Raw genomic sequence first — 27,963 nt, 5'->3', positions numbered from 1 at the left:
CTCATGGAATGGAAGGCACCATCGTGTCCTTTGCCTCGGCCAGCAAAACATCTGGGTTCTCCCCACCTCAACCCTTTGGCACCATAATTAAGAAGTCCACCCTCTTCTGCAGATATATCCTGTTTTCACTTGTTGTTTTCTTACTGGTAGGTCTACTCCAGTTCAATTTCTTTCTTTCTTTCTTGATTGGGTGTCTGTGTCTGAAATTAACAATGGATGTGTTTGGAATAAATTAGCAAGCCACCCACAATATATAAAGACAATTTTATTGCCAAAAAGCTCTTAAAATTCATTTCCCCCCCCTTCCCTATTTCAGTAGGACCTCATCCTTTCTGGCGAAAGACAGGCAATAATATCTCTCATTTTAAAAATAAAATAATTTTTGAAATAAATAAATATATAAAATAAATATCATATGTACTTTATAAATAGATTCATCCTTATGAACAGTGTCGTGTTTACATCTTACGCATGTTCATTCCTTGAGCCACCCTCTTCTGCCCGTCTCTCCAACAGCAGGAAACACGCATGCACGCACACACACACACATATTTGGATCCCTCAGGACCCAGCACTGCCAGATGTAAGGTTTGATTTAGATACTCTGGATTCTCCCTTCCATTCTCCCACTACGAAAAGTCGGAGCCTACAGTTACAGGATTTGTGGCGTAGCAACAACAGGCAAGTCTGTTATTCGAGTCCTCTCAAGAGGATCCAGTTAGCAAACTGAGGGCCTCTCCATTCTGCGGCCCCCTTAATAAGCCACCATTCCAAGCTTGTGAGCCAGTGTATAAGCCACTTCTGTGGTCTTCTTTCCTGGGATCACCTTGATCACGTGGCTGCCGATTGGTCCTGGCGGTGGTTGTCATATCAAAAATATTATTTTCTCCCCCGTGTGAACATCTGCCTTTTCCTAGCCCACCAGAAAAAGATAGTCATGGAAGAAACCAATGATGGCACAAAGCATTCCAGGTCCTGCCCATCCCCACCCCACAGAAGTAAACTTGATCTTGATGTACACCTTTTAAAAGAAAACACTGAAGAATGGGCAGCGCTGGAATTCATTGTAAGTGCTTCTCTCTCGGCTATCCAGATTTGTTAAGAACGATGGCATGCAGCATTCTTCTGGCAGAAACCTTGGAGACCCAGGTCTGGCTGCTCAAGTTGCAGAGAACATCACCTATAGTGGAAAAGGTCTCTGTACATTACAGGGATCTTAGCAGGGTCCACAGGCCTTGGCAAGAAATGAGTGAATTTTTGATGTCTCTTAGTCCTATAACCTTCTCGGGGAGAGCCGTCTTTGTTCAAAGCAACGTAATACTGTCTCTCCGAGTCTGAGTGTTTGTAGAGGGTCGAGGCGTAAGTGTTGTACCAATTTTCTTCAAACTGCTCTCGGAAAACACACTCCCTTGTCAGCTTCTTCTGTGTGGGAGCCGGAGGTGACAGTGGGGGAGGGGGTCAGGGAGAGAGAGAGAGAGAAAAGACCTGTGAAAAGCCATCCGGCCTCCCATGCCCGCAGAGTGCCCTGCTGGTCAACCCAAAGGCCCATCTCGGCCAGCCTGCCGTCTGAATGTACAGAGGTAGCAGCTCAAGGGTTACATTCTCTTCTGAGCAACCTGCTGAGGGACACATTCTTGTTGTTTTGTTTTAATGTATTTTAACGTCTGTTTTTATTATTTTTAAAGTGTTTTTACTGATTTTGTTTGCCGCCCTGGGCTCCTGCTGGGAGGAAGGGTGGGATGTAAATTAAATAATAAATAAATAAATTCTTCATTTATTTATTATTACATTTATGTCTTGTCCTTTCTCACCAGGTGATGGGAGGAGCAAGATGCAAAAGTGGATGGAGCAATGAGTGCAAATTTTACTTTTGTACAATAGCATATAGGCTGCTTTCTACACACACACACCCCTCTCCATCTGGGAAAGCAAGGGGAATTCTCAGAGTTCAAGGACATCTTCTAGCCAGGCAAAAACATTTGGGGTGAGATGCGGGGCCAGGGAGGGGTGTAGCCTGGGGAGAGTTCCAAGGGCCAGACCGAGAGGCCTGGGGGGCCACATTTGGCCCCTGGGGCTGAGATGCCCCACCCCAATATAAAGTCAGATCATTGGTCCGTTTGGGCCAGCATGGCCCACTCTGGCAGTGGCCAGAGGTTTATCGTATTGTCTGTCAGATCAGAATTCCCAGGTTACAGCGAAAGTGGCTGGTTTCTGTGCAGTCTGGCCATTGCCTGTTGTGGACTGATGACAAAATGACAGTATTTTACCAACGGGGTTTCAGTGCTTCTATATGACACTGTATTATAATGTATTTGATATTGCACTATATTGTAATGTGTTTTATATCATTCTGCATTTTATGTTTTGTGTTTTACAATACATAGCTGGTATAGCACAGGGGGGAGGAGAGCCTGGCTGGGAGTCCAGAGTTTGTGAGTTCGAATCCCCGCTCGTGTCTCCCACGGTGAGTGGCTGGCAGCTGCGGACAAGGAAGGGGCTGGCTTGTGCAGCTGTGGCAAGCTGGCCTGCCAGCTGGGGAGGACTAGCCTCAGAGGGAGGCAATGGTAAACCCCCTCTGAATACCACTTACCATGAAAACCCTATTCATAGGGTCGCCATAAGTCGGGATCGACTTGAAGGCAGTCCATTTCCATTTCCATTTTACAATACAGTCAATGACTGAAATAATTTTATCTATCTGTCTCGCCACTTGCTAGTGTTACCTGGGGATACCAGGGGAGGGCACAACCTGGGACCTTTGGCTTGCAAGGCACGGGCTCTGCCCCACAGCTGTGGATACCCCCTCATTTCCAGCAGTGTCCCTCCAGATGCCGACTTTGGGAAGGTTACAAGCGGAGCAGGAAAGAGATGCCCATTCTCTGTTTTTATCCACAGCATCTGAACATGGATGCCCTAACAGCTCATTCTGCCCCAACAAGGCCAACGTGTCCCGAGCCAAAGGCTGCCATTCTGGGCATCCATGACTGGGAGTAAGACCCATAGAACACAGTGGGTGCTAGGAGAGCCAGTGAAGTTAATAGACACGACTACCTTAGGGTCATTAATTTCAGTGGGTCTACTTTGAGTAGGACTTAGTTGAATACAACCCAGTGAGACTGACTTCTGCTCACCAAAGAATTATGAGATAATGAAAGCCTGTTAAATTGTCACAGGAAGTCTGAGCTTACAAGGCTTGAACTATGCATCCTGACGACAAGTCTTTGTTCATCTGTTTAATAACCCTTCCTCCAGGAAACTCAGGGTGCCAGACACGGCCCTCCCTCCTCCTCCTCCTCTAGTTTATCCTTTTTGATTGATTTGTTATTTGTATATTTTGTTTTTGTATTTTATTTTATTGAAAGCATGAAGGGTTTGAGTGGCAAAAAGTGGCATGCAAATATCCTCACAACCACCCTGTGAAGTAGACTGGGCTGAGAAATAAGGAGCAGTAAGCTTTGTGGCTGAGCAGGGGGATTTGAACGGGGTTTTCCCCAGTCCTAGTTAGGGTGGGCTGCAGCTCAGTGGCAGAGCATCCGCCGTGCATGCAGAAGGTCTCTCGTTCAGTCCACAGTGGCACCTCCAGGTAGGGCTGGGAGAGAGAGAGAGACTGCTGCCAGGCAGTGTACACAACATTGAACAAGATGGGCCAATGGTCTGACTCCGTGTAAGGCAGCTTCCTGGGTCTAACATAACAGAACTCTGGCGATTATTTACAGACGCACATGTCCTTTATTAGTAGTCTGGCAGTAATTAAATTGCCCCTTTTCTCCTTTGTAGATGATGAACAACTCAGTTCTTTCCCCTTTTTCTTTTTTGGGTGATGCTGATCTGGAAAAGCCCCCAATGGGCATTGATGGAACTATCGAAATAATAGTTCCACTGAAGAACTGATGCAGGTAACACTTTCCAGTTTTTGTCATTTTTGATAAAAACTCACAGCTGAGGTTTTTATAAAAATGTAAATGTGTTTCATGTTGCCGTGTCTGCCTCCAGTGATTCAGGCTGGCTGGTTCTTGCCTCTTGTTCTTAGAGAGTGGGAGTTAGAGGCCCAACATCCACTATTTCAAGTGGAGACACTCAAAATACACAGCAACATTTTATTATATTGCTTTGCCTAGGATTAAAACTCAGACAAACCTATTCCTTAGAAATGGGGAAAAGGTGCTAATTGATGCCCCAGTTCTCATTAATCCATCCACGGGACACTCCGCTTTAAATGACAGGCCTGCTTACCTGACTGAATGCTAGAAAACAAATCCTTGCACGTGGAAAGCTAGCATGCAAAAAGGTCACTACGCTAGCACTCTTTTCCCTGGCTTCATTTGAAGTGTTTCGAATGGAGGAGCATTCAGTTGAATGAGCCCCTAGAAACAGGTTTAGCAGCTCACCTGCTTTTTAGGAGAAACAAATGATTTTGAGCATGCACCCTTGGAAGCAAGTGATAGCAAAGGTTTAGAGCTCAGGGACGTCCCTGCAGAGAGCAAAATGACCCTGGGAGATTTCCTTTGAGCACAGGGATTCTGAGAAGCAACATAATCATAGACTGAGGTCCTGCCCTAAGACAGCAAGGATATCCTAAGGTCATATCCCTAGAATAGTTAAGTCTGGGAAAACTGATATGATGATGCAGCTTCTGCAAAATTAGCCATCCTTTTGGAGCCCACAGTACTGGCTGAACTTGAGCATGGGACTTGCAAAGGGCTCATCTCTCAGGAGGGTGGATTTTCAAGGGTCAGGGATCTAGCAGACTGATCTGAGGGGTCTCTTCATCATGGCAGCCCCAAAGGGGAAAGCCACCTCATCTTGACATCTGGCTGTGTGAGCCTGCATGGTAAAGCGTGCCTGGGAATCCGCTTCATCATAGCTCAGATGCATGCAGAAAGGCCCAGGTTTAATTCCCAGCATCTCCAGTTGTAAAATGCTCTATATCAAGAGATGCAGAAGGCCCCCTGCCTTAGATGCTGGAGAGCTTCTGCCAGCCAGAGTAGGCAACACTGGGTTGGATGGACCAATAGTCTGACTGTAGCAGCTGTCTGTGTTCCAAAGTCTGCAGGATGCTACGCAACATCAGCTTCTGGCATGCCACACAGAACACTTGTGAATGCCAGCCATTTCAGTGGCATGCCCTAAGCGGAATCCTGCACACGCCGATGGACTTCCATGGTATGGAATGACCCAGCTGAAAACCAGCAGGGGACTGACTTTTCCCCTGCAGTTGCTGTGGGTTGAGATGGTCACGAGAACACACTCAGAGAAGTAACTGGATGCTAGATTTAGTCTGAATGCACTTTGACTTGCAGTGAGCCATTACCCAAACAGCATTATGAAGATGTTCCGGCAAGGATTTTAACCTTTTCTAATTTGAACAGGCCCACAAAGTTTTCTGAAGATATTGGCAAATTTCTGGTGCCCATGTGGTGTGCTCCAAGACAGAGCATAGCCAAGCGATAGCCAGCCCTGTGTGTGTCTTACAATTCCAGGGGAGTGCAGAATATAGAACTCTCGAGCGTCTCAGCTCTCATTTTTTCAAATGTTTCTGGCTCTGACCACTGGGAAGATATGTTTAAAAATGTGCAGTCAATGCCCACTGAAGTCTCAGAAGCCCAGAGGTGTGTCTGAATAAGATATCCACTGGCTGTGGGTGGAGCCTTTTATAGTTCACTATAGCGAAGACCAGAAAAAATGTGCAAAATATTTGTAAAGCCAGCAAAAGATATGCACATTTATTAAATGTTTATATTTTAATCAAGTCACAAAATCAGGCTTTTCTTGGGTGGTGAACTTGGATGGACTGGGTGCAGAATTTAAATATAAGCATGAAACACATACAGACCTGGCAATAGTTTGGGTTTGGTATTTTACGGGTTTTCTATGCAAGATGAGAATCTTTTAAGAGAAACATTATCAAACCTGCTCTTTTAACTTCCATAGGACTCTACATAGGACTTCTCATGAAGGGGACCGGAAACTGCACTACTGTAAAATTCTCTTTCTCTTTCAGATCTCCAAACCAACACCGGAAGGCATGAAGCGAGACAGCCAGCTGGGCAACCGGTATGCAAGTTGCCAGTTGGTTTCTGAGCCTAACACAAGGTGTTGGTGCTTACTTTTAAAGCAAGGATAGGGAACCTGTGGCCCTTCAGATGGTGTTGGACTACAACTGCCATTATACATGACCACTGGCCACTCTGGCTAGGGCTGATGGGAGTTGTAGTCCAACACCATATGGAGGGCCACAGGTTCCCCACACCTGCTTTAAGGCCTTACACAGACGGAGACCTGCAAAGTTTAGAGATTGGCTCTCTTATTAAGGAACCCCACCTAATGCAGATGTGATGAGAGGTTTCTTCTATGAGAGGCACAAGATAGGTAACAGATAAGAGCTGGACCTTCTTTGTGGTGGCACTGAGGCTATGGAATGAGCTCTCCAACGAGGTACTGCCTCCCTCATCAGCTGTCTTGAATGTGGGAACATTGTTGACTGAGATATACAAAGACCCTCCACTTGGGCCTGCAGCTTCAACCTGGCAAATGCAACTCATTTTCATTGCCATAAATTTGCCATGGTTATTAATCTGTTGCTGGGGATCCAGGTATTTTCCCAAACCGCCACAGTGGCAACGAAAGACAGTGCCACAAGTGATTTAAGTGGATATCTTGGAAAATGTCCAGCCATAATAAATTCTTCACGCTGCCCCCTCCAGCACTCCGCTTCGCCCTTGACATTCCACAAGCCCGCAGGGCTAACACTTACCGATCCATATAGCTCCCCTCTCTCATTCATCCCGAGGTAAAGTCCGGCATCCACTCCGCGGATACTAACGAGCCCTACAGCCAAGCTAATAAACTCCAGAATCCCTTTAAAAAATATAAACACAAATTGAGAGTTACTTAATAAACGCAAATATGTCTCTTCGCGGACATCAGTCCTTACAAGTAAACAGCACTGTTGAAAACCTGCCCAGACTTTAACAATTCATTTGTATCATAACACAATAAATGGGCAAATGTAATAGTTGGAAGTCATTTTAAAAAACCAAACAAGATGACGCCTTAAGACTTTACAATGCCTGGGTGAATAGAAAGGTAGACGCCAGGAAACCCTCTTTGACAGGCTGCTCCAGGACCAGAGCACCAACTTGGCTGGCAAAGCCTTCTCCCTTCAGATTGGGTAGGGAGACTGGAAGCGGCCCTATACTGGGCCAGACCGTTGGTCCATCTAGCTCAGTAGTGTCTGCACTGACTGGCAGTGGCTCTCCAGAATTCCAGGCAGGATCCTCTCCCAGCCCTACCTAGAGATGCCGAGGGTTGAACCTGGACCTCTTGCGCCCAAAGCAAGAGGACACTGAGCTACGGCCCTTTCCCAGTATTCTACCTCTGATGAAGACAGTGCTTACCTGGGGAAGAACCTCAGCAGCAGATCTTAAAGCTTGGAAGGGGTACTCCTTCAGGTATTTGGATCCCAAGCCATTTAGGGCTTTCAGGTAAGAACCAGGGGTTCTTGAGCAGGGGGTTGGACTTGATGGCCTTATAGGCCCCTTCCAACTCTGCTATTCTATGATTCTATGAACCAGCACCTTGAATTGGGCCTACAGGCGAACAGGCAGCCAATGAAGTTCTGTTCAGACTGGCATAGGTATAAACCTAACCATGCTGGCCACAGGTGTGACAGCCACGTTCTTCTTCCACTGAAGCTTCCAAGTCACCTTGAGGGCAGCCCCGTGTATGATGCACTGCAGGTTTCCAGTCAGGAAGTTGTCAGAGCATGGATGACCATGGCCAGATTGCCTCTGTCTAGAAATGAACCAGCTGAAGCTGGCAAAAGGAACTCTGTGCCATGGAGGCAGCCTGGGCCTGTAGGGACAAAGCTGGATCTAAGGGTACCTCCAGGCTGCGAACCCGCTCTCTTGGGGTAGTGCAACAATCCCCATCCAAGACTGGTTCATCACTTCTCCACACCCAAAGAACCATCAACCACAGGGCCTCCATCAGAATTCAGCTTCAGTTTATTGGCCCGCATCCAGCCTACTCCAGAATCTAGGCACTGGCTCAGCACCTTCACAGCCTCACTTGACAGGCAGAGACAGAGCAGCGTGGCATCAGCATATTTGTGGCACTGGCACCCCAAATCTTTGGATGACCCTACTCAGTGGCTTCATATGGGTGCTAAAGAGCAGGGTGGGGGATAGAATGAGACCCAACAGGGCCCCATAACACAAGTGTCACAGGATCGAGTAGAAACTCCCCAATGCTACTTTCTCCATCCAGCCCTGCAGGTAGGAGTGGAACCACCATCACACCATGCCTCTAGCTCCACCCCACAGAGCTGGTCCAGAAGGATGCCATGACTGCTGGAATCCAAAGCCACGAAGAGATCAAGGAGAGTCAACAGAGTCTCACCCCACCCCACCCTGGTCTCTCTTCTAACTGAGATCATCCATCAGAGCAACCAAGACAGTTTGAGCGCCAAAATGTGACCTGTGAAGCCAGAATGAAATGGGTCAGTATAATCCATTTGATCCAAGAGTGCCTGGAGTGGATTTCCTAAGAAGAGGTTGTTGTGGATGTGATCATGTCAGCTGGTAAACCCTTTCATATGAAGAGCTGAAAGCTTTGGAAGAAGACCACCAACAGTGAATATATTGTCAGAGGTCATATGAAAAGGACAGTAATCTATGCTGTGCAAAGTAACCTACACAAATCACGGATATGCAGCAAAAAAGGAGTTAAAATGACACACATTTATGGAAGCAGGTGTTTAAGCTGAGGGGGAATGGAAGTGACTTGCTATGGGCCAGTTCAACAAAGACTGTGAAGGAGGCTCCACAAGGATGAGAAGCTTCCAAGTGCCTGCAACAGCTAGCAGTTCCAAAGCCACACTACAGACACTCACCCCCTTTCACCCTTCCCTCAGCCCTGTCAGCTAGCTTCCTCGCCCTCCCTGCAACAGCACCCCACTTCTTGGACTCTGAGCCGCAGAGAAAAACAAGGAAGCCACAGAAAGCAATTGCCTTTCTCCTCTCTACTACTAGAAAACTGAAGAAAATGCAGCAGTTCCAGAGGAAGAGTGGAAGCAGCATAGAGAGGGGGCTTTCCATTGATGGCTGTAGCAGCTGTTGAAAACATTAGCTGGTACTGTCAGCCAGAGGCTTCTCACCAAACAGAACTAACTCTATAGCAGGTCTCATCTGGAAGGAAGGGCCATGGTGTATGTTGTACCTTTTAAATTAGAAAAAAAACGCAACTGGGGATGACACTGCACTGTTCCTGATGGTACAGTCTCCAACAGACCAAACACACCCGTCTACAAGGAACTATATATACACATTATATTATCAAGTTCCATCATTATCATTATTATTACCACCACTCAACCTTCACCCAAAGATCCTAGAGTGGATTACAATAATTTCCAGGGCAGGTTACAAGGTTCCATCTTCTTTGTCACACGCTAGCAGGATGAAGAAATGGAGCTCAGGATGTGGCTGTGCAGCTGAAGGAGGAGGACCAGGCAGACGAGAGAGATGCTCTGTTCTATATGGCTTTATTCCATGAGGCAACTGAAGCCACCATGGGGGGAGGAAAGTCTTGTCCCCAATCCTGACACTGCCCGTCTCCATGGGCAGAGACCTTGCCATGCTGTGTGTGCGTATCTGGCACACCAAACTGCATACCTTCTGTGATCCATGCAAAATATGTCCTCCCCCCTTCCTCTTTCACCATGGCAGGCATTTTGCTAGCACTAGATAAGCCTCAGAGATCGGAATGGTGCAGGAGATACCTAAAGCATTCTGTTAAACACGAGTGTGTTACTTCAGCAAGGCTCTTCTGCAGGGACACAGAGGGAACCAAACCAGCAATGGGGGTTTATACCTATTCATTGTTGAAGGTACATCTTACATTTCCCAAAGATGGATGTATCTATTTATTTAACTGGATTGATATACCACCTTTTAGTCAAGGCACCCAAGGCGGTCTAGTTTTAAAATACTACAAAAATAAGGGAGGGTCAGGAAGGGGCCATCCCAACAGTTTGGTCTGGCCTTGATGGTCCCGTCGGAAGCCAATGGCCTATGCGCTCCTTGGCCCTGGACTCAGGATCTCATGCAGTCACAGCAGCAAAGCGTACACTGCTTAGCTTTCACTTCTTCACAGGGTTGATAAAAATCAGTGATTTTTAAAAAATAGATTTTTAAAAATTTAAATCAGATTTCAAAATTTTCTTAAAACAATTAGTAAAAACAAGAGTCTGGGTCAAGGATAGCATCATGAATACTAATTATACAACATGTAATTGTATTCTATGAATATATTAACAGCAGTTTATGGAGATGGGAGATAACCTGGTCAGTCCTATTCTGCAGGTGGTGCGCATGAAGTGCATGCACTCTTGCTCTAGCCCTCCCTCAAGGCCTTGCCTCTCTCTAAGTGCAAAGATAGAGAAGGTCAATGAAGGGAGAATTTGGGGAGATGGGAGTGGATCTGAACAAGGAAGAGACCACTGAAGTGGTAGCCCAACTCTTAACAGCACTAGCCTCTTCTGCAGGTGTAGAAAGAATTTTGTCTTCCTTTGGGCTTTGGATTCATTCTAAACTGAAAAAGCAGGAAAGCTTGCATTTCTTTTCCAGAAAATGTACAAGGAAGACAGAAGTGAAGAAGAAGACTGAGTTAATTGTACCACCCAATATTTTCAGTTTCCCATGTTGACTTGGTTGAAATTGCCTAAATTTTATTTTTTAAAGGACTTTACATTTATCTAAAAACTAAAATAGTTAACCATTCAAAAATCCATGTGCATGTTTTGTTAATGTTGTTGTTTGTTGAAGAAGAAAACTAAGCAGAAGAATAAACAACCTTATTAGTACAATTTAAAAGCCTGTTCGGTGGTGGTGATTCTGGCACATCATGACAAAAATGTCGTGATTAATCGAACAGTTGGAGTTAGTTCATCTCCTGAATGACTTCACTGGTTCATTCAGCTTTAGTACTAAAATGACCAAATTATCATCCCATTTTTTTTAATGAAAATTAATCTGAAAACAATTCAGAATAATTGCATAGTGTGTACCTACCTACTAATGAAACCTTACATCTCTGAATATGTATTAAGGTTGTACTAAACAACAACGTACTTCTACTAAAAATGATGATTAAATAGAATCTTCCTCACTAGTGACTTAAACTGTGATTTAAATCATTAAGATTGAGTCCTTCAGGTAAGTGATTTAAATCATGATTTAAATCAATTTGATTGAAATCAGATCAACCCTGCTTCTTCAGCACATGAATAAAGAAGCTTTTAGCTCACGAAGCATACAAAGCAAGACCGCACAGAACAGGTCTATCATCACAGCAGCCTCCATCCTTGCTGCACATCATGTCCATCACACCACAGCCTTGTTGCTCAGGCCTGCACATGCCCTATTTATTTCAAAGATTTATACATCGCTCTTCAGCAAAGCAGGGCTGCATGCTTCTGCCTCTGGCAGTTGCACTGAGATAACCACCCTGAGCTTTCCCCCATGTTTAAACATCCTATGCTGCACTCAGTCCGAACGTTATTGCTTCAACTCTATATACACACCATGGACCCCTATTGGCTAGTGACAGTGTCGCACAAACATCTTCCACCACCTCTTAATGCCTGCAGCACTTTTGGTGCTATTCATAAAGTTTGTTTCTTCAAGTACATGGAAGGATGGGTGCATATTCAGTGTTCACACATGTAGAGAAGTAGCTCTTTACAAAGGACCCCCTTCCCTAAAAATTTTGATGCTATCGTGTTGAGCGTACATCCTCAGTTGAACCTCCGCTGCCCCAGAAGCTTAGGGTGAAACTAACGCCTTCTTCATACCTTCCAAAGAATATAGCATATGGGCATAAAAGCCATAGGGGGAGCGTGCATGTGCCGGCTCCACACCCTCACACCCCCAAGATGCAGCAGGCAAACCTGCTCCGCCACGACCTTCCTGAGTCAACTGGGAATGTCTGGAGGGGGTTATGCCTGGCAGCGTGTGCTCAGAAACCCTCCTGGGATTGGGATGCCCAATCATGCAGGCTTCCTAATCACAGGGCTCCTTTCTCAGTGCCTTCACTTGGAGTGGGCAATGTGCGCCACATTTTAATAATAATAATAAACTTTATTTCTACCCCGCCCTTTTTTCCAATAGGACTCAGAGCAGCTTACAACTAAAAACAACACCATTAAAACATACAGAAATATACAATTAAAATAGAATTAAACAATGAGAAAAATTAAAAACCATAAAACATACGTTAAAAATAGCGGACAATTTAAAATAATAAAATAATATACTGTAGACACCAATCCTATGACATTTAATCTTGGTCGTTCTCTATCCCAAATGCCAGTTGAAATAAAACAGTCTTTACTTGTCGCCGGAAAGACGGCAAGGAGGGAGCTAATCACACCTCACTCGGAAGGGAGTTCCATAGCCTATTTTACACCCACACACTTTCTTTTGCATGCACGAATGTATTGCCAAGGACCAGGGAAAAGGCACCCCCCCTGTTTGCAGGTCACAGTGTAACCCTCCCCATCTGCCTAGACCTGCAAGGGAGGCATTGCGGCATGGGCCACCTCCTTTCGAAGCTGGGGTGCACGAAGGAACTGGTGGAGCCTCCTCACCTAAGCGGTGAGGCCAAGGCCGGTGCCATGGGTCCCCACAGTTTGGCATTTGCTGACAGCAGACATCCCAGCAGGGAACCTTCTGCCAACAGCCTCACTGGACTTGCTCCTCCCTCCCCCACCCCCTCATTCATCTACCTATCACTCTGGCCCTGAAGAGGGTGGTGGTAGTGTGGTAAAAGCCTCTAGGTGCTTGCTCACTCGCTCTCTGCCTGGTAGCAAGTAGGAGGCAGCAGTGTGGCAAGGGGGTCAAGTCTCTGAGAGTGGGGGGCTCATGGGGCCAGTGCTGGGTGTGGCTAGGACACTCTTGGAGCATTTTCAGGAGGCATGGGGAAACCTTTGCCCTTCCAAATGCACCTGGAAGATGGTAATGATGCTTTTAAACTGGTCTGGCGTTTGGCTGGGTTCTGTTTCTCGGTCTTTGTTGTTGGAATGGGTTGTTTGTTCCCAGTTTGGCAGCCTTCTTGAGTCCTTGCTGGGGAATTATTGGGTGGAAATAGAAGAGGGTCCTACTGCTATTAGTGCTAATGATTAGTCCTATCACCCCGTTAAAGAAATCTGGCATCACAGTTCTGCCTCTGATTAAGCAAACATTAGCTGCACAATGAGAGACAGTGCAGCGTAGTGGTTAGAGTGGACTACGACCTGGGTTCGAATCCCCACACAGCCATGAAGCTCACTGGGTGACCTTGGGCCAGTCACTGCCTCTCAGCCTCAGAGGAAGGCAACGGTAAACCACCTCTGGATACCGCTTACCATAAAAACCCTATTCATAGAGTCGCCACAAGTCAGGATCGACTTGAAGGCAGTCCATAAGCTGCACAATATTCAATGGGGCATATTCCCAAGTAAGAGGTACAATTACTCAACCAAATTATATTTAAATGATTGTGCTTCCACATGTGACAACAGGCAAAAGAGGTGCTGTTACATAATTTTAGACTCCAGACTTAATAGTCTTACGGAGGTAGAGTACTGTTTAGATCAGGTATGGGGAACCTTCAGCCCTCTAAATGTTGCTGAACTACAACTCCCACCATCATTCCTTTGGGCAGGCTTGGTGGGCCTGATAGGAATCATAGAATAGTAGAGTTGGAAGGGGGCTGTAAGGCCATCAAGTCCAACCCCTGCTCAATGCAGGAATCCAAATCAAAGCATTCCCGACAGATGGCTGTCCTGCTGCCTCTTGAATGACTCCAGTGTCGGAGATCCCACTACCTCTCTAGTAATTAGTTCCATTGTTGTATGGCTCTAACAGTTAGGAAGCTTTTCCTGATGTCCAGTCGAAATCTGGCTTCCTGCAGGTTGAGCCCATTATTTTGTGTCCTGCACTCTGGGACGATCGAGAAGAGATCCCGGTCCTCCTCTACGTGACAACCTTTCATGCACTTGAAGAGTGCTATCATATCTCCCCTCAGTTTTCTCTTCTCCAGGCTAAACATGCCCAGTTCTTTCAGTCTCTCCTCATAGGTCTTGGTTTCCAGTCCCCTGATCATCTTTGTTGCCCTCAAAGGAGTTTTAATTCAGGAACATCTGGAGAGCGGAAGGGTCCCCACCCGATTTTGATGGTAAACATGTATTACTTCAAAATATAGTAAGCTAGTCTTCCTATGTTTGGGGGGGGGTCATGCTCATGTTGCTGACAGCAGCACTTGACATCTGCCCCCAAAGTGCTGCCCTGCTGCCAGGCAACATCTTCGAACAGGCAACCTTCCTGTGTGAGAGTAAAAAGGAACTGCATCTTCCAAGATGGTACCTGCCATCTCCAGTTTTGCAACTGTAAAAAAAAATGTGTTGCATGATTTATCAAGGGTGCCTGGTTAGTCATTAATCTCACTGATGATCCCCTTAAAATTGCAGGCCTACTGATGATAGTGACGATTTAGTCATTCTGGGGACAGCTGCAGCAACCTTTCTGAGCTCATACAAGATACAGCCTTTGCCAACCCGGTGCCCTTCAGATGCTTTGGACTAGAACTCCCATCAGCCCCAGCCAACAAGGCAGTACAACTGATGGGTGCTGTAGTCCAAAACATCTGAAGGGCACCGGGCTGGCAAAGGCTGCAATAAAAGCTCAGCAATGGGATATCTGATGAGCGTGCTTCAGATGCAAAAAATAAACGATGGCGCTGTAATGCCACATGGAGAATATAATGCAAATCCACCCAAAGTGGCTGGAAATGAATTTTGCCATTATCTAGCTCAATTCTTAAGTGCACCCTCCAACATCCATACTTCACCAGCACTGGGAGTGGCTGTTGGGACACGATCAAGAATTCACTTTCTGCCTGCAACGGGGAGTTTCTGTGGCCAAACATGATTTGTTTTTCCAGCTCTTGTCGTTTCTTTCATGGCGGAGATATTCATCCTGCTTATTCTTTTGAGGCTCTCCAGATCACGTTCTGTGAGATTCGACAGGAATTTCTGATGTCTGAAAAGCTGAATTATCTTTGAACTTCCACTGGAGCAAGGCAGACTGCCAGTCATTGTTGTATTACTAAAACAATTGTTTAAAGATTACTTCAGCTGCCTGCACCTGTCTCTCCACGGGCAAGGGGGCTGCAGAACAACTCGGCATGGTGTGCTAGTATCTGCAAATCTAAACGTTCAGCTAAAGCCCTCTCTCCCTCTCTCCGCCCTCCTCCTCCCTGCAAGCCAACTGTTTGGAAACAGGTGCGCTGGTCTCCATGTCAAAGTCAGCAAAACCTTGGGGGAGCTTCAGCAGCAGCAAAGAGTATACCACACACACACACCCGACGCAAAATCCCGCTGGGCAGGCAGAACTGCCGCTCATGGTGCTGTGAATCGGGGCGGGGACAGGCAAGGAAAGCCGTTTCCAAGCATTCCAGAGCAGCCAGCTTCATTGGCACCATTCGCTCAAGACCTCTCGGGGCAATCTGCTGTTCCAAACGTGCGACTTGGAGGCTGATCCACTGCCAGCGATCAGGGCCACGGTGGTGAGAAGCTATCATTTGGGTGACTATGGACCTGGGGTGGAGGCACCTCAGGCCCAGAGGCTGGATGTGACCCTGCAGGTCTCTCTGGCCCCCAGGCTCTCCACAGGCCGCCCCCTCCCTAACCCTCCCCAACCCTGCTCCATGTGCCTTCCTAAAACACTTCCGGCTGGCTGGATGCGCCCTTGGTCCTGCTGGCCTGGGTGGAGGGGGCCTGTGGCTGCGTAGATGAACCCTCTGGCTTTTGCGTGCCTGGAACGTAGCCTACTGGGCCCAGGCAACAAAAGCCACATCTATTGTTACTGGCCCCACTCACCCCAGAAATGTCTCAGGGTGAGAAAGGTCCCCCACCCCTGGTACTCTCCCGCTCCAACTGGGAGGAAGGGCGGGATATAAATCAAATAATAATAAATAAATAAATATAATCTTCGTGGGCAGTGAAAAATCACAGGAAGAAAATGGAGCATATAGAATATGTTCCCTGGAAGAGGTTTGCTTCTGCGTCATGTTTAAGGGGCAACACAATTACCTTTCTTTCTCAAAATGCCCCTTAAGGACTGCTGGGGTGGAGACTGTCTTTAAGATGGGTTGTGCTACATGAGTTTTAGATTACTTTTATTCTCCAACCTGGTGTTGCTAAGCGGCAAGAGCCAGTGAGTCCCCGTTTCAAACCTAACTTCAGCCATGAAGTCACTTAGCGCCTTTAGGCGAGCCACTGTCTCTCAGGCTCAGTCCTCCCTCCCCAACATCTGCAAAATGGGGATAATAATATTGATTCACCTTAAAGGCTGGTTCTCCCTTTCCCCTGCAGCCCCTGGCCCCACCTCCCATGGTATTCCAGAGAGTCCCCCAACCTTCCAGAGTAGGGATGGGGTAGAAATTCAATTCAGTTTGCATTTAAAGACCTAATTCACACTTTTCAAAACAATTATGAGAACTGAAACACAGCCATCTCGTCCTTCAAAATGCACGCTTCTCTAAATTTCTGTATTTTGCAATAGAGTTTTCCAACTAAGTAACGTGTACACAAATGCGTATACGAGGGTAAAGTGTGAATAAAATGCATATATTCATGAACATACACAAAATTTTATTTATTTATTTATTATTTGATTTATATCCCACCCTTCCTCCCCGCAGGATTATATTCATGAAATGTATTATATATTCATGAAATATATATTTGTGAAAATGTAAATATTAGGAAAAATATGTTATGCAAAAATTGTGCATTAAGAGAAACTTGCACTAAAATGCTGATGAGTTTTCAGGAGGATGCTTTTTTTAAAAAAAAAAATCACAAACTGATGTGGCCATGTGGAGAACTGAACTTAACACTGGAAAAATGAGAAACAGAGAGAATCTGAACTTGACAGATTCACCCATCCCTAGCATTTCAGGAGCACAGGTGGCCGCAGAGAGGAGGAATTGCTGGAGGGGGGGGGAAGGTATCACATCCCCACCCCATGTTCCGCGGAAGGTGGGAGCGGCCTGCTTCAGATGGCATCAACAGGGACAGGGCAGAATAGATGAAGGCAAGAACTGGTGCCTAATTGGAGCAGCAAGACTTGTAAAGGGTTTGCCTGAACCGGGGGGGGGCAGGGGAGGAGTGCCACCATTTGGACTCCAGGCTGCCTACAAACTCCACGTTCTGAAGCCTCCAGTGGTCCTGCTTTGGAACCAGTGGAGGCCAGTTCCATCAGGGTAAAGGCCCTACCAACCTCCAGCTTTCTTACAACCGGTCCAGGGGGTGACTGTGCTTGTCAGCTTGCTTCTCAGTCTCTGTGTTGCCCTTCTAGAACTCGGGGGGGGGGTGAGGAGGAGGGGAGGGAAACTGAGGATGGGTTGGCTCTGCCTGTCAGAGGCTCTGGTTCCACTTTCTGTGGGCCTGTCGACCTTCCACTCCGGCAATCACAGTAGGCACCAGCCACCCCATCTGGAACTATAATCTGATGCCTGTCAAAGGATACATTGCCGTACCACCAGACCACTTGTGCCAATCAAAGAGGGCAGCAGCCTCTTCCTAATGTTTATGGACTTTTTATATTTTTGGAATTATGCCCATAATAAGCAGAAACTGATCATGGAGAGAGCTTGTCTTGTAGTTTTGGAGTCTAGATGCAGAACAAATCATCCCGCTTTCACCTTCTAAAGCATGACACAAAAATGGAGCACTAAGTAGCAATACAAATATCATTTTGAAAGAAGAATGTAGGTAAATTGTTGTATAAATTATCCACAGTCTTGGTTTTGCTGTCTGGTGCCTTCCACCGTCAAACGGATGCACAGAACAGGGGCTCCCAAACTCTGGTCTGTGGACCATCAGTGGTCCACAACCTTCACTCAGGTGGTTGTAGACAGGAGATGGCACAACCATCACATAAAATACTCAGATTTTTAATTGCATTTTTATTGCTTCTTTCATTTTGAATATATTGTGTTTTATTGTTATTACAAGTTGAATTCTATGGGCGTCAAACTGTAATACAATAAAGCACAATGCAGAAGACAACTGAGTGCAATTAAAAACCATACAGCATCTAGCACAACGCATTACAATTACGAAAAGTAACTAAGTGACTACACTAAAAAAAACCATTAAGTGGACCACAATTTTGAAGAAATCTGTGGGTAAAAAAGATTTGGGAACCAGTAGCACAACGTAATTTTTTTAAAAAAAAGGGCTGTACTGATCATTAGGCAAGAGTGACTGCTTTTCCAGCTCCACTTACACATGGCAAAGTGTTGTTGTAACAGCCTTCCCCAAACTGGTGCCCTGTAGATGCTTTGGACTACAGCTCCCATCAGCCCCAGCCAACACAACCGTTTGCTGATGCTGGGGCTGATGGGAGTTGTAGTGCAAAACATCTGGAGAGCACCAGGTTGGGGAAAGCTATTGAAATGTCACTTAACATAGAATCATAGAATAGCAGAGTTTAAGGGGGTTATAAGGCCATCAAGTCCAACCCCCTGCTCAATGCAGGAATCCATCACTGTACATATTTTGCTGCACTGAGGCAATAAACCGCCAGGATTTGCCATAAATAGGGGTGCACACGCTTTGCACGTTGACGATCTAAGGCTCAGTTGCTGGCATCTGCAGGTAGGGCTGTCCTGACCTAAATGAGCCCACAGTCTGACTTGGTCGAAGGCAGCTTCCTACATCCCTCACTTCCCAAGAGCAAAGGTCACAACCCTCTGGTCAAGAAAGGGAGCATGGCTTGTGACAGCTCTGCTCCAATACAGTTCCTGACAAAGGCGCTTCCACTGGGACCACAGCGGCAGCACATCTGCTGCGCAATCAACGTGCGCATCTGCAGCCAAGACTGCCAGATTGCCTCAAGTGCTCCCTCAAGAGCAGCCCCTTCATGTCTCTCCCAAGGATGCTCTGAGGAAGCATTTTAAAAACGGCAGCTTTGTGCCTTGACCCCAGCTCTGCATCGCTTCCGTACGCCCACTCAGCGGTGCAGGACTTGTGGCCCTTCAGATGAGACTAGAGTCCAACTCTCATAAGTCTTGGCCAGCAGGGCCAATGGTCAGGGGATGATGGGACTAGGGATGGGTGAGGATTTCGATTCAGTTCACATTTCAAGCAGAATTTATCAAATCCGCAATTTCCAAAACAATATAAGAGAACCGAAACACAGCCATCCTTTGAAATTCGCATTTATTAGAATTTTGGGATGCAGTTCGCCAACTAAACGTTTACAAAAATGCATATATTAGAGGAAAGTGTCCATAAAAATGAATACAGGAGTGAAAATAACATGCAAAAAGGCATGAAGTGATGAAACATGGCTTGCAAAAATGTGTACCTTTGTCAAAACTGCCTACAAAAATGTATTTGGAGAAATTCGCACTAAAATGGTGGAGAATTTTCGTGAGGATTTTTTAAAAAGAAAATTCACAGATCACTGCAGAAACGTACAGAACTGAATTTAACACTGGAAAAATGAGAGAGATCCAAAAGAGAGATCTTTCCATCTCTAATGGGAACCTATAAAGCTGGCTTATGCAGAGTCAGACCATCAGTCCATGCAGCGTAGGAATCTCTACATTGACCAGCAGTGGCCTGCCAGGCTTTCAGGCTGCGGCCTCTCCTAGCACTGCCTGGCGTAGCCTGGGACCTTCCGTGTGCAATGCAGGTGTTCTATCACTGAGCGATGGCCCTTCCCAAAGAGAGTTCTAGCCCTGCAACATCTGCAGGTGCACACAGGGTCCCCACCCCCCGGTCTACATAGTCAGGCGAACATCATGTTGTGCTGGGGCAGCGACACTAAGCAAATGTAGGATATGAAGATTGCTATGCAAAGGCTCAAAAATTGCCACAGGTCGTTGGAAGGCTGTAATAAACGTCAAACCAGTTGAGGACTGGAGCCATTGAGACTATGCCACGTGCACCCCTGGGATCCTTAAATCCACCTGCCTTGATGGTTTCTCAGTTGCTGTGAGGATTAGATAGTGGTGGATTAGGACGCATGCTTGGGTGGGTTTACTTCAACCTTCTTTGTGAAAAGTAAAAATGAATGTATACACGGGCATTTTGTAATACATAATCTTTTCTTTCCCCCTGCTGCCATCTAGACTGCCTACAGCAATGGTTTCAGTTTGCCTCCGGGATTCCTCACAATCTCATCAAGGATTCCTCAAAGAGCAGATAATGGCAAAAAAGCTTCCCGGAAGTATCTCTTCCCCTCCACTTTCCACCAGAGCAAAAGCGAGGGCCTCACCAGCACCCAGGAACTGGAGCGCTTGCACCAGGCCTCTTCCCAGAATCCTCTGCAGCAGGCAGGAGTTCAAGTGGAAAGGGGTGCCTGAAGCTTGCTCAGCCTGGTGCTCTCCGAATGTTTGGTCCTGCAGTTCCCAACAGCCCCAGTCAGCACAGCCACGGCGGCAGAGGCTAATGGGAGCTGCACTCTAAAACATAGGATTACAGTAGGACCCCACTTTATGGCGCTTCGCTAATGCGGCAGTCTCAATTAGATGCAATTACACTAAAGCCCCACTCATACAACGCTTGTTCCGTTTTTACGGCGGTTTTGGGGCATCGCGCACCATTCTATTCAATGGGTTCCACTTTTTGCTTTTTGGCGGGGGTCCGGAACGTAACCTGCCGTATGAGTGGGGCCCTGCTGTACTAGGTTGGTGAATGCTAAGCAAATTTAAAAGGTGCTGTCTACAGGACCCAAAGTCACTGCCCTTCCTTGCTTTACTGTGCCATTCTCGTACGTAGACAGTCTTGTCCAGATTAAATTCCTTCTTCTGGGACTGATGGCCATGGGAAGGCACAGATGCCGTATGGATTCCCCTGACCTTCTTCAGCCTGACAAGGAAGGGCCCTGTGGCCACAGATGAGCTTTCTCTGCTGTGTTCCAAGGACTATCCGGTGGAGTCTTTCTCCGCGCACCAGGCAAACCCAAACGATTCCACACATATCCCTTAATGGGCAACAAAGCAACACTTCCTAAGGAGGAGTAATGAGCAGCCATAGATCCATCGTACTGAACATGGGAAGCTGCCTCGTATCAAGGCTGACTGTGGGTCAGCATCACCTACTCATTGAGCAGGGGGTTGGACTTGATGGCCTTATAGGCCCCTTCCAACTCTACTATTCTATGATTCTATGACTGCTCTCCAAGATTATTTTGGGCCCTTATGCATGCAGGGCAGGTTGCTTTCCTGTGACAACCCTTCTCACTCAAGAAACAGAGCTTTCCCCTCCCCACACAGGATCTGGACTCGCAACTCTGTAGTAGCCAAGCGAAGGACATAAAGGGCTCTGACGAACCAGGCCGGAAGCCCACCTGGTCCAGCATCTTGTTCCCACAGTGCCCCACTGCATGCCTATGGGAAGCCCCCCACCCCCGCAACAGCACTCGCCCCACACGTGTTCCCCAGTGACTCGTGTTCAGAGGCATGCCGCTTCTGATCCTGGCAGTAATACAGCAATAGGCATGGTGGCTAGTAGGCATTGCTAGCCCTTTCCTCCATAAATTTCTCTCAACTCTTTTTAAAGCTAGCCAAGTTGGCGCCCATCACCACATCTTTGAAGTAGCGAATTTCACACTTTAACTACGCACTGTGTGAAGTGCTTCCTTTGTCCTGTCCAAAGTGCCCACATGCTAACTAAACTAAAAGGTACATAGCCCAGGTCCCCCGGCTTCTGTTTTCTAAACAACAAAGAGCACAATCCCAAGTATATTGACTCAGAAGTCTCTCTGAACGGAGTTCAATGGGATTACTTTCCAGAAAAATTGCTGCAACCTAAGGGCATGAGACAAGTCCTGCTGGTCTAAGGCTAAAACCCTTCTCTGTTGTTTACGCCAGGCAACTGGTATCCAGACGCATACTGCAGCTGAACATGGAGGTTCTACTCTCAAGTACAATGCTCAAGACCTTCACTGAGAGCCTGTTCCCCCTGCTTTAACTATAAGAGTGAAATGTCACCTGTAGACCACATGCCAGCAATGCTGCTAACTCTGTAATTTAATTGCTCATGACCCGCCGAGAGCAAAGGCTGAATGCACCATGCCAATTCTCAGAGCTTCTCAGGCCTAGAGTTCAAGCAAACTTGATCTGCACCTGAGGATTCCAGTCTGATTCTCACTCTTTCACCTGGAGCTGTGTCCTCCAATTACCACAAACAACTGCTTGTTTTATACTGCCTTCGGGAGAAGTCTGGAGCAGAAATCTACAATATTTTATATCATAAGCGTGGTCTCATTTACCTAGCTGGATGCCAACTGCTGAAACACTTGTGGAATGCTAATGTTTCGATTTATTGAGCACACCGTACGGTTAACTCTTCATCTTCAGCTGGCTGGCATGCCAACCAAAGGAGATAGCGGGTTACAGCGGTTACTCAAAAGGAGGGGGAGTCCTAAACTCTAGCTAGCTGCAAGGGGACTTGCATACCAATCCCCTTTTTCACTTGGAAGCAAACCCCATGCATCTCATTGACTGCTACTCTTCCAGCTACATGTGCGTAGGATCACAGCCATACAAAAAGAACTGAAAAGACTCCTATGTTCAGAAGTCCGTCAGGTCTTTCAGGAGCTAACTACAGGCCCCTTGGCCCCTGAGCCTGTGACTAACTTGCGCTGTCCTGTCGGTAAGGGCGTCCCTGGGTGATTTAACCTGGGAGATCTCATGGGCACCTGATGTTTATCCAAGGTACCGTTTACAGTAACGGTGCCACCCTGCACATGCTTGAGAGTCAACTTGGTGGGCAGAGGACTGGCTCAGTTTTTAAAAGGGATCCATTTCTTGCAGAACAAGAGCATGTAAGAAGGCATAAAGAACAAAAGTGTAATACTGAGATATCGTGGAGGGAATGGAGTGTTCAGAGTTCTCCCAGATTTGCTGGTTGCATGCCTGGGGGCTCCATGTTGGCTTTTAAAGAGTTTCTGCAGCCACACCACATCACCAGGCAAATCTTGGACTTCATTCCTTTTTCCTGCACCTCCCCTCTTTGTTTTGAGGTGTTTAAAAAAAAAAAAAGTCACAGGCACTCTTATTAAACATCCCAAGCTAGTGTGTCACAGACACAATTCTGAAGGCTGCACACATTGCCAAGTAAAAATTAACCAAGCCCTAACCATTTTTCTCATCCTCCCCCCCTTCATTTTAATTGAAGGATGTAAGCTTCCAAAACTTTTTGATTCTTGCTTTAAATTACTTTTACAGGAACACATATCTACTCAGAGGTAAGCCCACTGAGTTCAATAGGGCTTGCTCCCATGTAAATAGGCATAAGGTTGCAGCCTTCATGAGGGAGGGAGGTGCCTACTCCAAAAATGTGCAAAGGGTGACTTTTTCTTGGCCTTCCAAAAACACCTGCCTCTTCTCTACTTTTCCAGCTACTGTGAGCTGTATAAGGGGGGGAAGGGGAGAGGTCATGGAAATTGAAACATGTCCCCAGTGTGCTTCACTTGAGTTGTTGCTTTTTTAAAGTGTGTTTTTTATTCACCTGCAAAATGGTTTAGCAGTGGGAGGCTAGGAAACTGAATATTAAAATGCTTGCATTACTGGGGAGCGAACACATTTATTTTGCATCCTAACCACATCAGCGCTCGGGATGATTTATATTAATGGCGCAATTAGTTCTGTACGTGGGACAAGGCGGCGGGACACTTTGAACAAGTTAATAAAGGCCGAGAGCCACGACTATTGTGACTGCGCGAGGCCGGGCCGGGCGAGAAGGTCACCTGCTCTGAGACGGCGGGGCAAGGAGACCCACCCGACGCCGGCGGGGCGGAAAGGAGAGGTCTCCAATCAGGGGCCCTTCAGTTCGCTGGGGGGGGGGTGACAGAAGAAAGAGCTTGGAAGAAGGACAGGCGACCACGTGGCTTGGAACGGGCCCAAACAGAGGCTGTAAACAGGGGAGGCCGGTTCCTCCGCGGGGCGCAGAAGCGGCGCAATTTCCCACGCGACGGGAGTCGAGAGTCCCCGGGGACGCCTCTTAGGCTGCTGCTGCCCCCCCCGCTGCGCTTCCGTCCCCACAACTCCCGATACTTTGAGGGAACCGGAGCCCGGGGACGCCCCTCCGGCGGCATCGGCTGCGGCTTTTGTCTAGGCGGGCCGGGATGCGTGCAGCGCCGCGCACACCTCCCCGGGCGCGGGTGGCTCAAGCCCCTCCTCCCGCCCGGCCCCGGCGGTGGCTCCGCCGTCCGATCCGCGGCTTACCGAAGCGGCTGTGATCCTGGCGGGTGCCGTGGACGGTGCCGTTGGGGAAGATCTCCAGGTGGAAGCCGGTCCGGCAGTAGAGCTGCCGCCGCCGGAGGATGCCTTTAAGGTGGGCGAAGTCGGTGGGCGAGCCCCGCTGCAGCCGCCCTTCGATCTGCCCCAGGCGCTCGTTCAGAAAGCCCGGCGAGTCGGCCAGAGGCGTGTTCCCAAGTGATGAGGAGAATCCGTGCAAATCCAAATCCAGGGAGCCTAAGAAGCCGCCCACCTCGGCCATGGCCGCGGCGGCCGTCGGGGCGCCCAGCCTCGGTCGCGAGGGAAGCGCGAGCGAGCGAGCCGGCTCCGGCGGGGAGTTGCTCTCTCTGCTGCCTGCCTGCCCCTCGCTCGCCCCGGCTCAGGCCGCCTTGCCCCGCCCGGCGCGTCCCCAGCTCGGCGCGTCTCTTTTCCGGCTTCTCCCCATCGCGGCTGGCTGGGTCTGCCGGGCGCTCCGAGGCAAACTGGACTTTATATACGTCGCGCACACTCCCCTCACATGGACATATTGGCCATTTAAATGCAAGCCCCACCTCACTGGCATCCCGCGTTGGCCGCGGCCTCGGTCCCCCCTTTTCGTGTCGCCTCTCCGCCGATCCATTTGGCCCTTCGGGGATGACGAGAGAAAGCTTCGCTCCCTCGTTTATTACGGAGGGGGGCGGGAAGGGAAAGGGGGCAGAAGCAAGCCGTGTGCCAAGGCAGCCTTGGGCTAGCAGGTCCCGCGCAAGAGCGCGGAAAAAGGGCCTGGCGCGCGCCTCCGGCTCAGCCGCCGTCGAGGGACCAAGGGGCCCGGGTCCGAAGAGCGGCCAGCCAGCCTGTCCTGCGCTTGACAGCGGCGGCGGCAGTCTCTGCCAATCCCAGAAGATCTTGCGGACTTCGCGAAACGCAACGAGAGGCGCCCCTTAGTGCCGACACCGCCATCTCCTCCCCTCCCCGGTTGGTTTTGTGTGTTTGCAGCCGAGACCCTCGCAAGGAATCCCTGGTTGGGCCGAGCCCCGAGGGCAAGCCGGCGCTCGCAGCCCCAACTTTGCCACGCGCGTTCCCTCTGAGCTGCTCTCGCTCCTCTCCTCTCCGCCGCCACCTCTCCTCTCCCCTCGAGGAAACGGCATTCCGAGGCGGCAAATCGCACTTGCGGTGAATGCCTGCTTGGGGGCCGGGGAAGCAAGTCTCCAACAGGCCGCGTTGGGCTTGCTCGCCAAAGGGGAGCTCGGGCGCCTGTTTTGGAGCGGGACGAGCGCCTCGAAAAGCGGGCCTACAGCGGGGGCGGGAGGCTCCCCCGCCGCTTTTCCGCGCCTGAACAGGTGTTTCCGCGCTCTGCCGCCCCTTTTCTCCGTTGCTCTCTGGCGGCGGCAGCTGCGGCTGGAGGCGCAGCCAGACGCGAGTCGAGCGCCCGGGAGACGCGGTCCGGGCACGGCGGGGCGAAGGGAGCCTGCTTTGACGCACACAAAAGCGCGCTTTCTCGGGGACAGGGGACGCGGCCGGTTCCGACGCCCCAGAGGCCGCGCCGCCTATTGCGACGCCCGTGGAGGCTAGGGGGCGCTGTGGCTCGGGCGTCGCCTCCGCCGACCCCGCCGGCTATCTCGGGACCTGCCTGCACGTGGCGCGGAGGAAGGAGGCTTCAGACGGCCTACGGGCGTCTGAGCGGGCCTGGGCCAGGAATGCCTTCCAAGCCAATTCCCACTTCCTTGCATGTAGCAAACTAGCGCATCCGTGACGGGGCGGGGCTCCTTTTTTTCTTGGTGCGCGAGTTTGCAGGCAGGGCCGGCCGAAGCAGCAAATGGTGCCCCTGCCCCCTCCCGAAGGCACAGAGTGCAACAGGGCTTGTCACAGTCTTTTGGTGACTACGATCACACGCAAGCTCCCCTTTTCCTGGCATAACAATTGGCTACCCTTGGATGACACCCCAGATTGGCTGGTGCCTCTGCCTAGTGATAGGGCCAGCCTGGTTTGTACAGTACAGAAAGAGCTTTTGGCGCACAGTAGTGCAGTGGCAAATTCAGAAGGGCCTGGTCCTTTCAAGATAGTCACAGCCATGACCCCTTCCCCTTTTTTGCCACGGGGTTGAGAATGAGATCCTTGTTAATTCCTTTTCTCACAACAACAGACATCTCTAGGAGCCAATAAACATGAGAGGAGAGTGTTAGCTACTGAGAAGAGGCTTCTCAGTGGCTGTCTCGCCTCCTTCCACTCTAATTGGCTCCAATCAACAGAAAAGGACAAAGAAGCATGTTAGAAGACTCCTCTCAGTGGCTAACACACTCCCCTTTCATGCTGATTGGCTCGTAGGATACTGGAAACATTGGGAGCCTGCTCCCCAAAAAGTAAGGGGTCTAAGATTCCCTGAGACCCTGCATGACTACACCCCTGCCATATCCTGTCTGAAGTGGCCCAGACCAGGATTCAGTCTCTTCTCTCCATTTCTCCCCTCTGGGGAATGGGACTTCCTCCAGGACAGCTCCTTCTCACACCACTCTGGTCACTTCAGGAGCCTCATGTGGCAGGGGAGGAATCCCTGCTGTAGGGAATTCTCTGCCCATTGCTGCAATTTGCAAGAGGGAAAAGTATCTCACGCATGTTGGGACAGTTAGAGTGTTGGAGTGGGGCCTGGGAGACCAGGGTTCAAATTCCCACTCAGCCTCTGGAAGACACCTTGAGCCAGGCACTGCCACTCAGCATAACCTACCTCACAGGGCTGTTGAGTATAAAAGGGGGAGGGGCAAAGAACCATGTAGGCTGCCTCCAGTTCCTTGGAGGAAAGGTGGGAAACAAATGGAGGAACAAATAAGAGTAAAATAATTTGTGGCCTCAGTGTGCCAATCTGAGGATATTCTATGCTCGTCGTTTCCATGTTCTGGGGTTCAGCAGGAGAGCAGAAGTTCCAAAGTAAGAAGGACTGTAAGGGCAGAATAGCTTCCCTGGAAGACAGGTGAGCCGCTGGCACAAATCTTCCCTTGTAGCCTGCACACCCAGGGTAGCGTTGAGCACCCTTCTAGGTGTGGTGTGGACCCAGAGATGACACGGAGAGCAAGGGAGGCAAGGGGTAGTGGGAAAGGGGGTGTGGCTGTGAGGGGGCGTGGTGTGGCTGTGAGGGGGCGTGGCGTGGCTCTCGTGCTGGGACCCTGCCCTTCTGAATTTGCCACTACGTTACTGCACCCACCCACCCATATCCTCCACCCAAGCAAACCAAAGAGCTGGAGAAAGGGGTGGGGTGGGGTGGGGTGGGAAGGGTCCCCATGGCAAGGCACAGAGGCTCTGAGGGCTGCATTTGGTCCCTAGGCTGACGTTTCCATCCCTCCTGCCCTAGGGTCACACTCTTAGCTCTAGTAGGCAGCCGTGTGGCCTGAAAGGCCAGGCCAGGATCTCTCAGGGATGGTCTGCCTGGTCTGAAGCATGGCCCAGAATCCTTTGCAAAGTGCAAGAATTTCACAGCAGGCCTAGTGCTACGCCTCAGTAGCTGATGAGGGCCCAACTAGGGGGAACCAAGTTTGCTTAAACACGTCTGCCACTTTTACATATAAATCAGGGTTTGTTCCTCCTGCACAAGCAGCCAGCACACTGCCCGCCCCCAACTAGTCAAGCAATTAGTCCCATAATGTCCTATTCGCAGGGCTTTTTTGTGTGTGACGGCGCTCACCAGGATGGAGT

The 27,963-nt window shown here is 48.8% G+C and overlaps 1 protein-coding gene across 2 annotated transcripts; it reads right to left on the bottom strand.

Moving 5' to 3' along the window:
• Window positions 1-290: 290 nt before the first annotated feature.
• Window positions 291-24,819, bottom strand: FGF16 (fibroblast growth factor 16). Of its 2 annotated transcripts, none has more exons than XM_061598389.1 (3): window positions 24,289-24,819; window positions 6,755-6,858; window positions 291-1,419 (listed from the first exon to the last, which is right to left on the bottom strand). In XM_061598389.1, the coding sequence occupies exons 1-3, from the start codon at window positions 24,560-24,562 to the stop codon at window positions 1,177-1,179; spliced, it is 621 nt and encodes a 206-aa protein (XP_061454373.1). In that variant the 5' UTR covers window positions 24,563-24,819; the 3' UTR covers window positions 291-1,176. The 2 variants fall into 2 exon arrangements, with proteins under 2 accessions (XP_061454373.1, XP_061454371.1); XM_061598387.1 differs by having other exon boundaries at window positions 291-1,422; window positions 24,289-24,817.
• Window positions 24,820-27,963: the final 3,144 nt, after the last annotated feature.

Source organism: Rhineura floridana, chromosome 16 (assembly GCF_030035675.1).
Source record: "Rhineura floridana isolate rRhiFlo1 chromosome 16, rRhiFlo1.hap2, whole genome shotgun sequence".
Taxonomy (NCBI): domain Eukaryota; kingdom Metazoa; phylum Chordata; class Lepidosauria; order Squamata; family Rhineuridae; genus Rhineura; species Rhineura floridana.
Note: the sequence above shows the minus strand (reverse complement) of the source record. Positions and strands in the feature narration are given on the sequence as shown.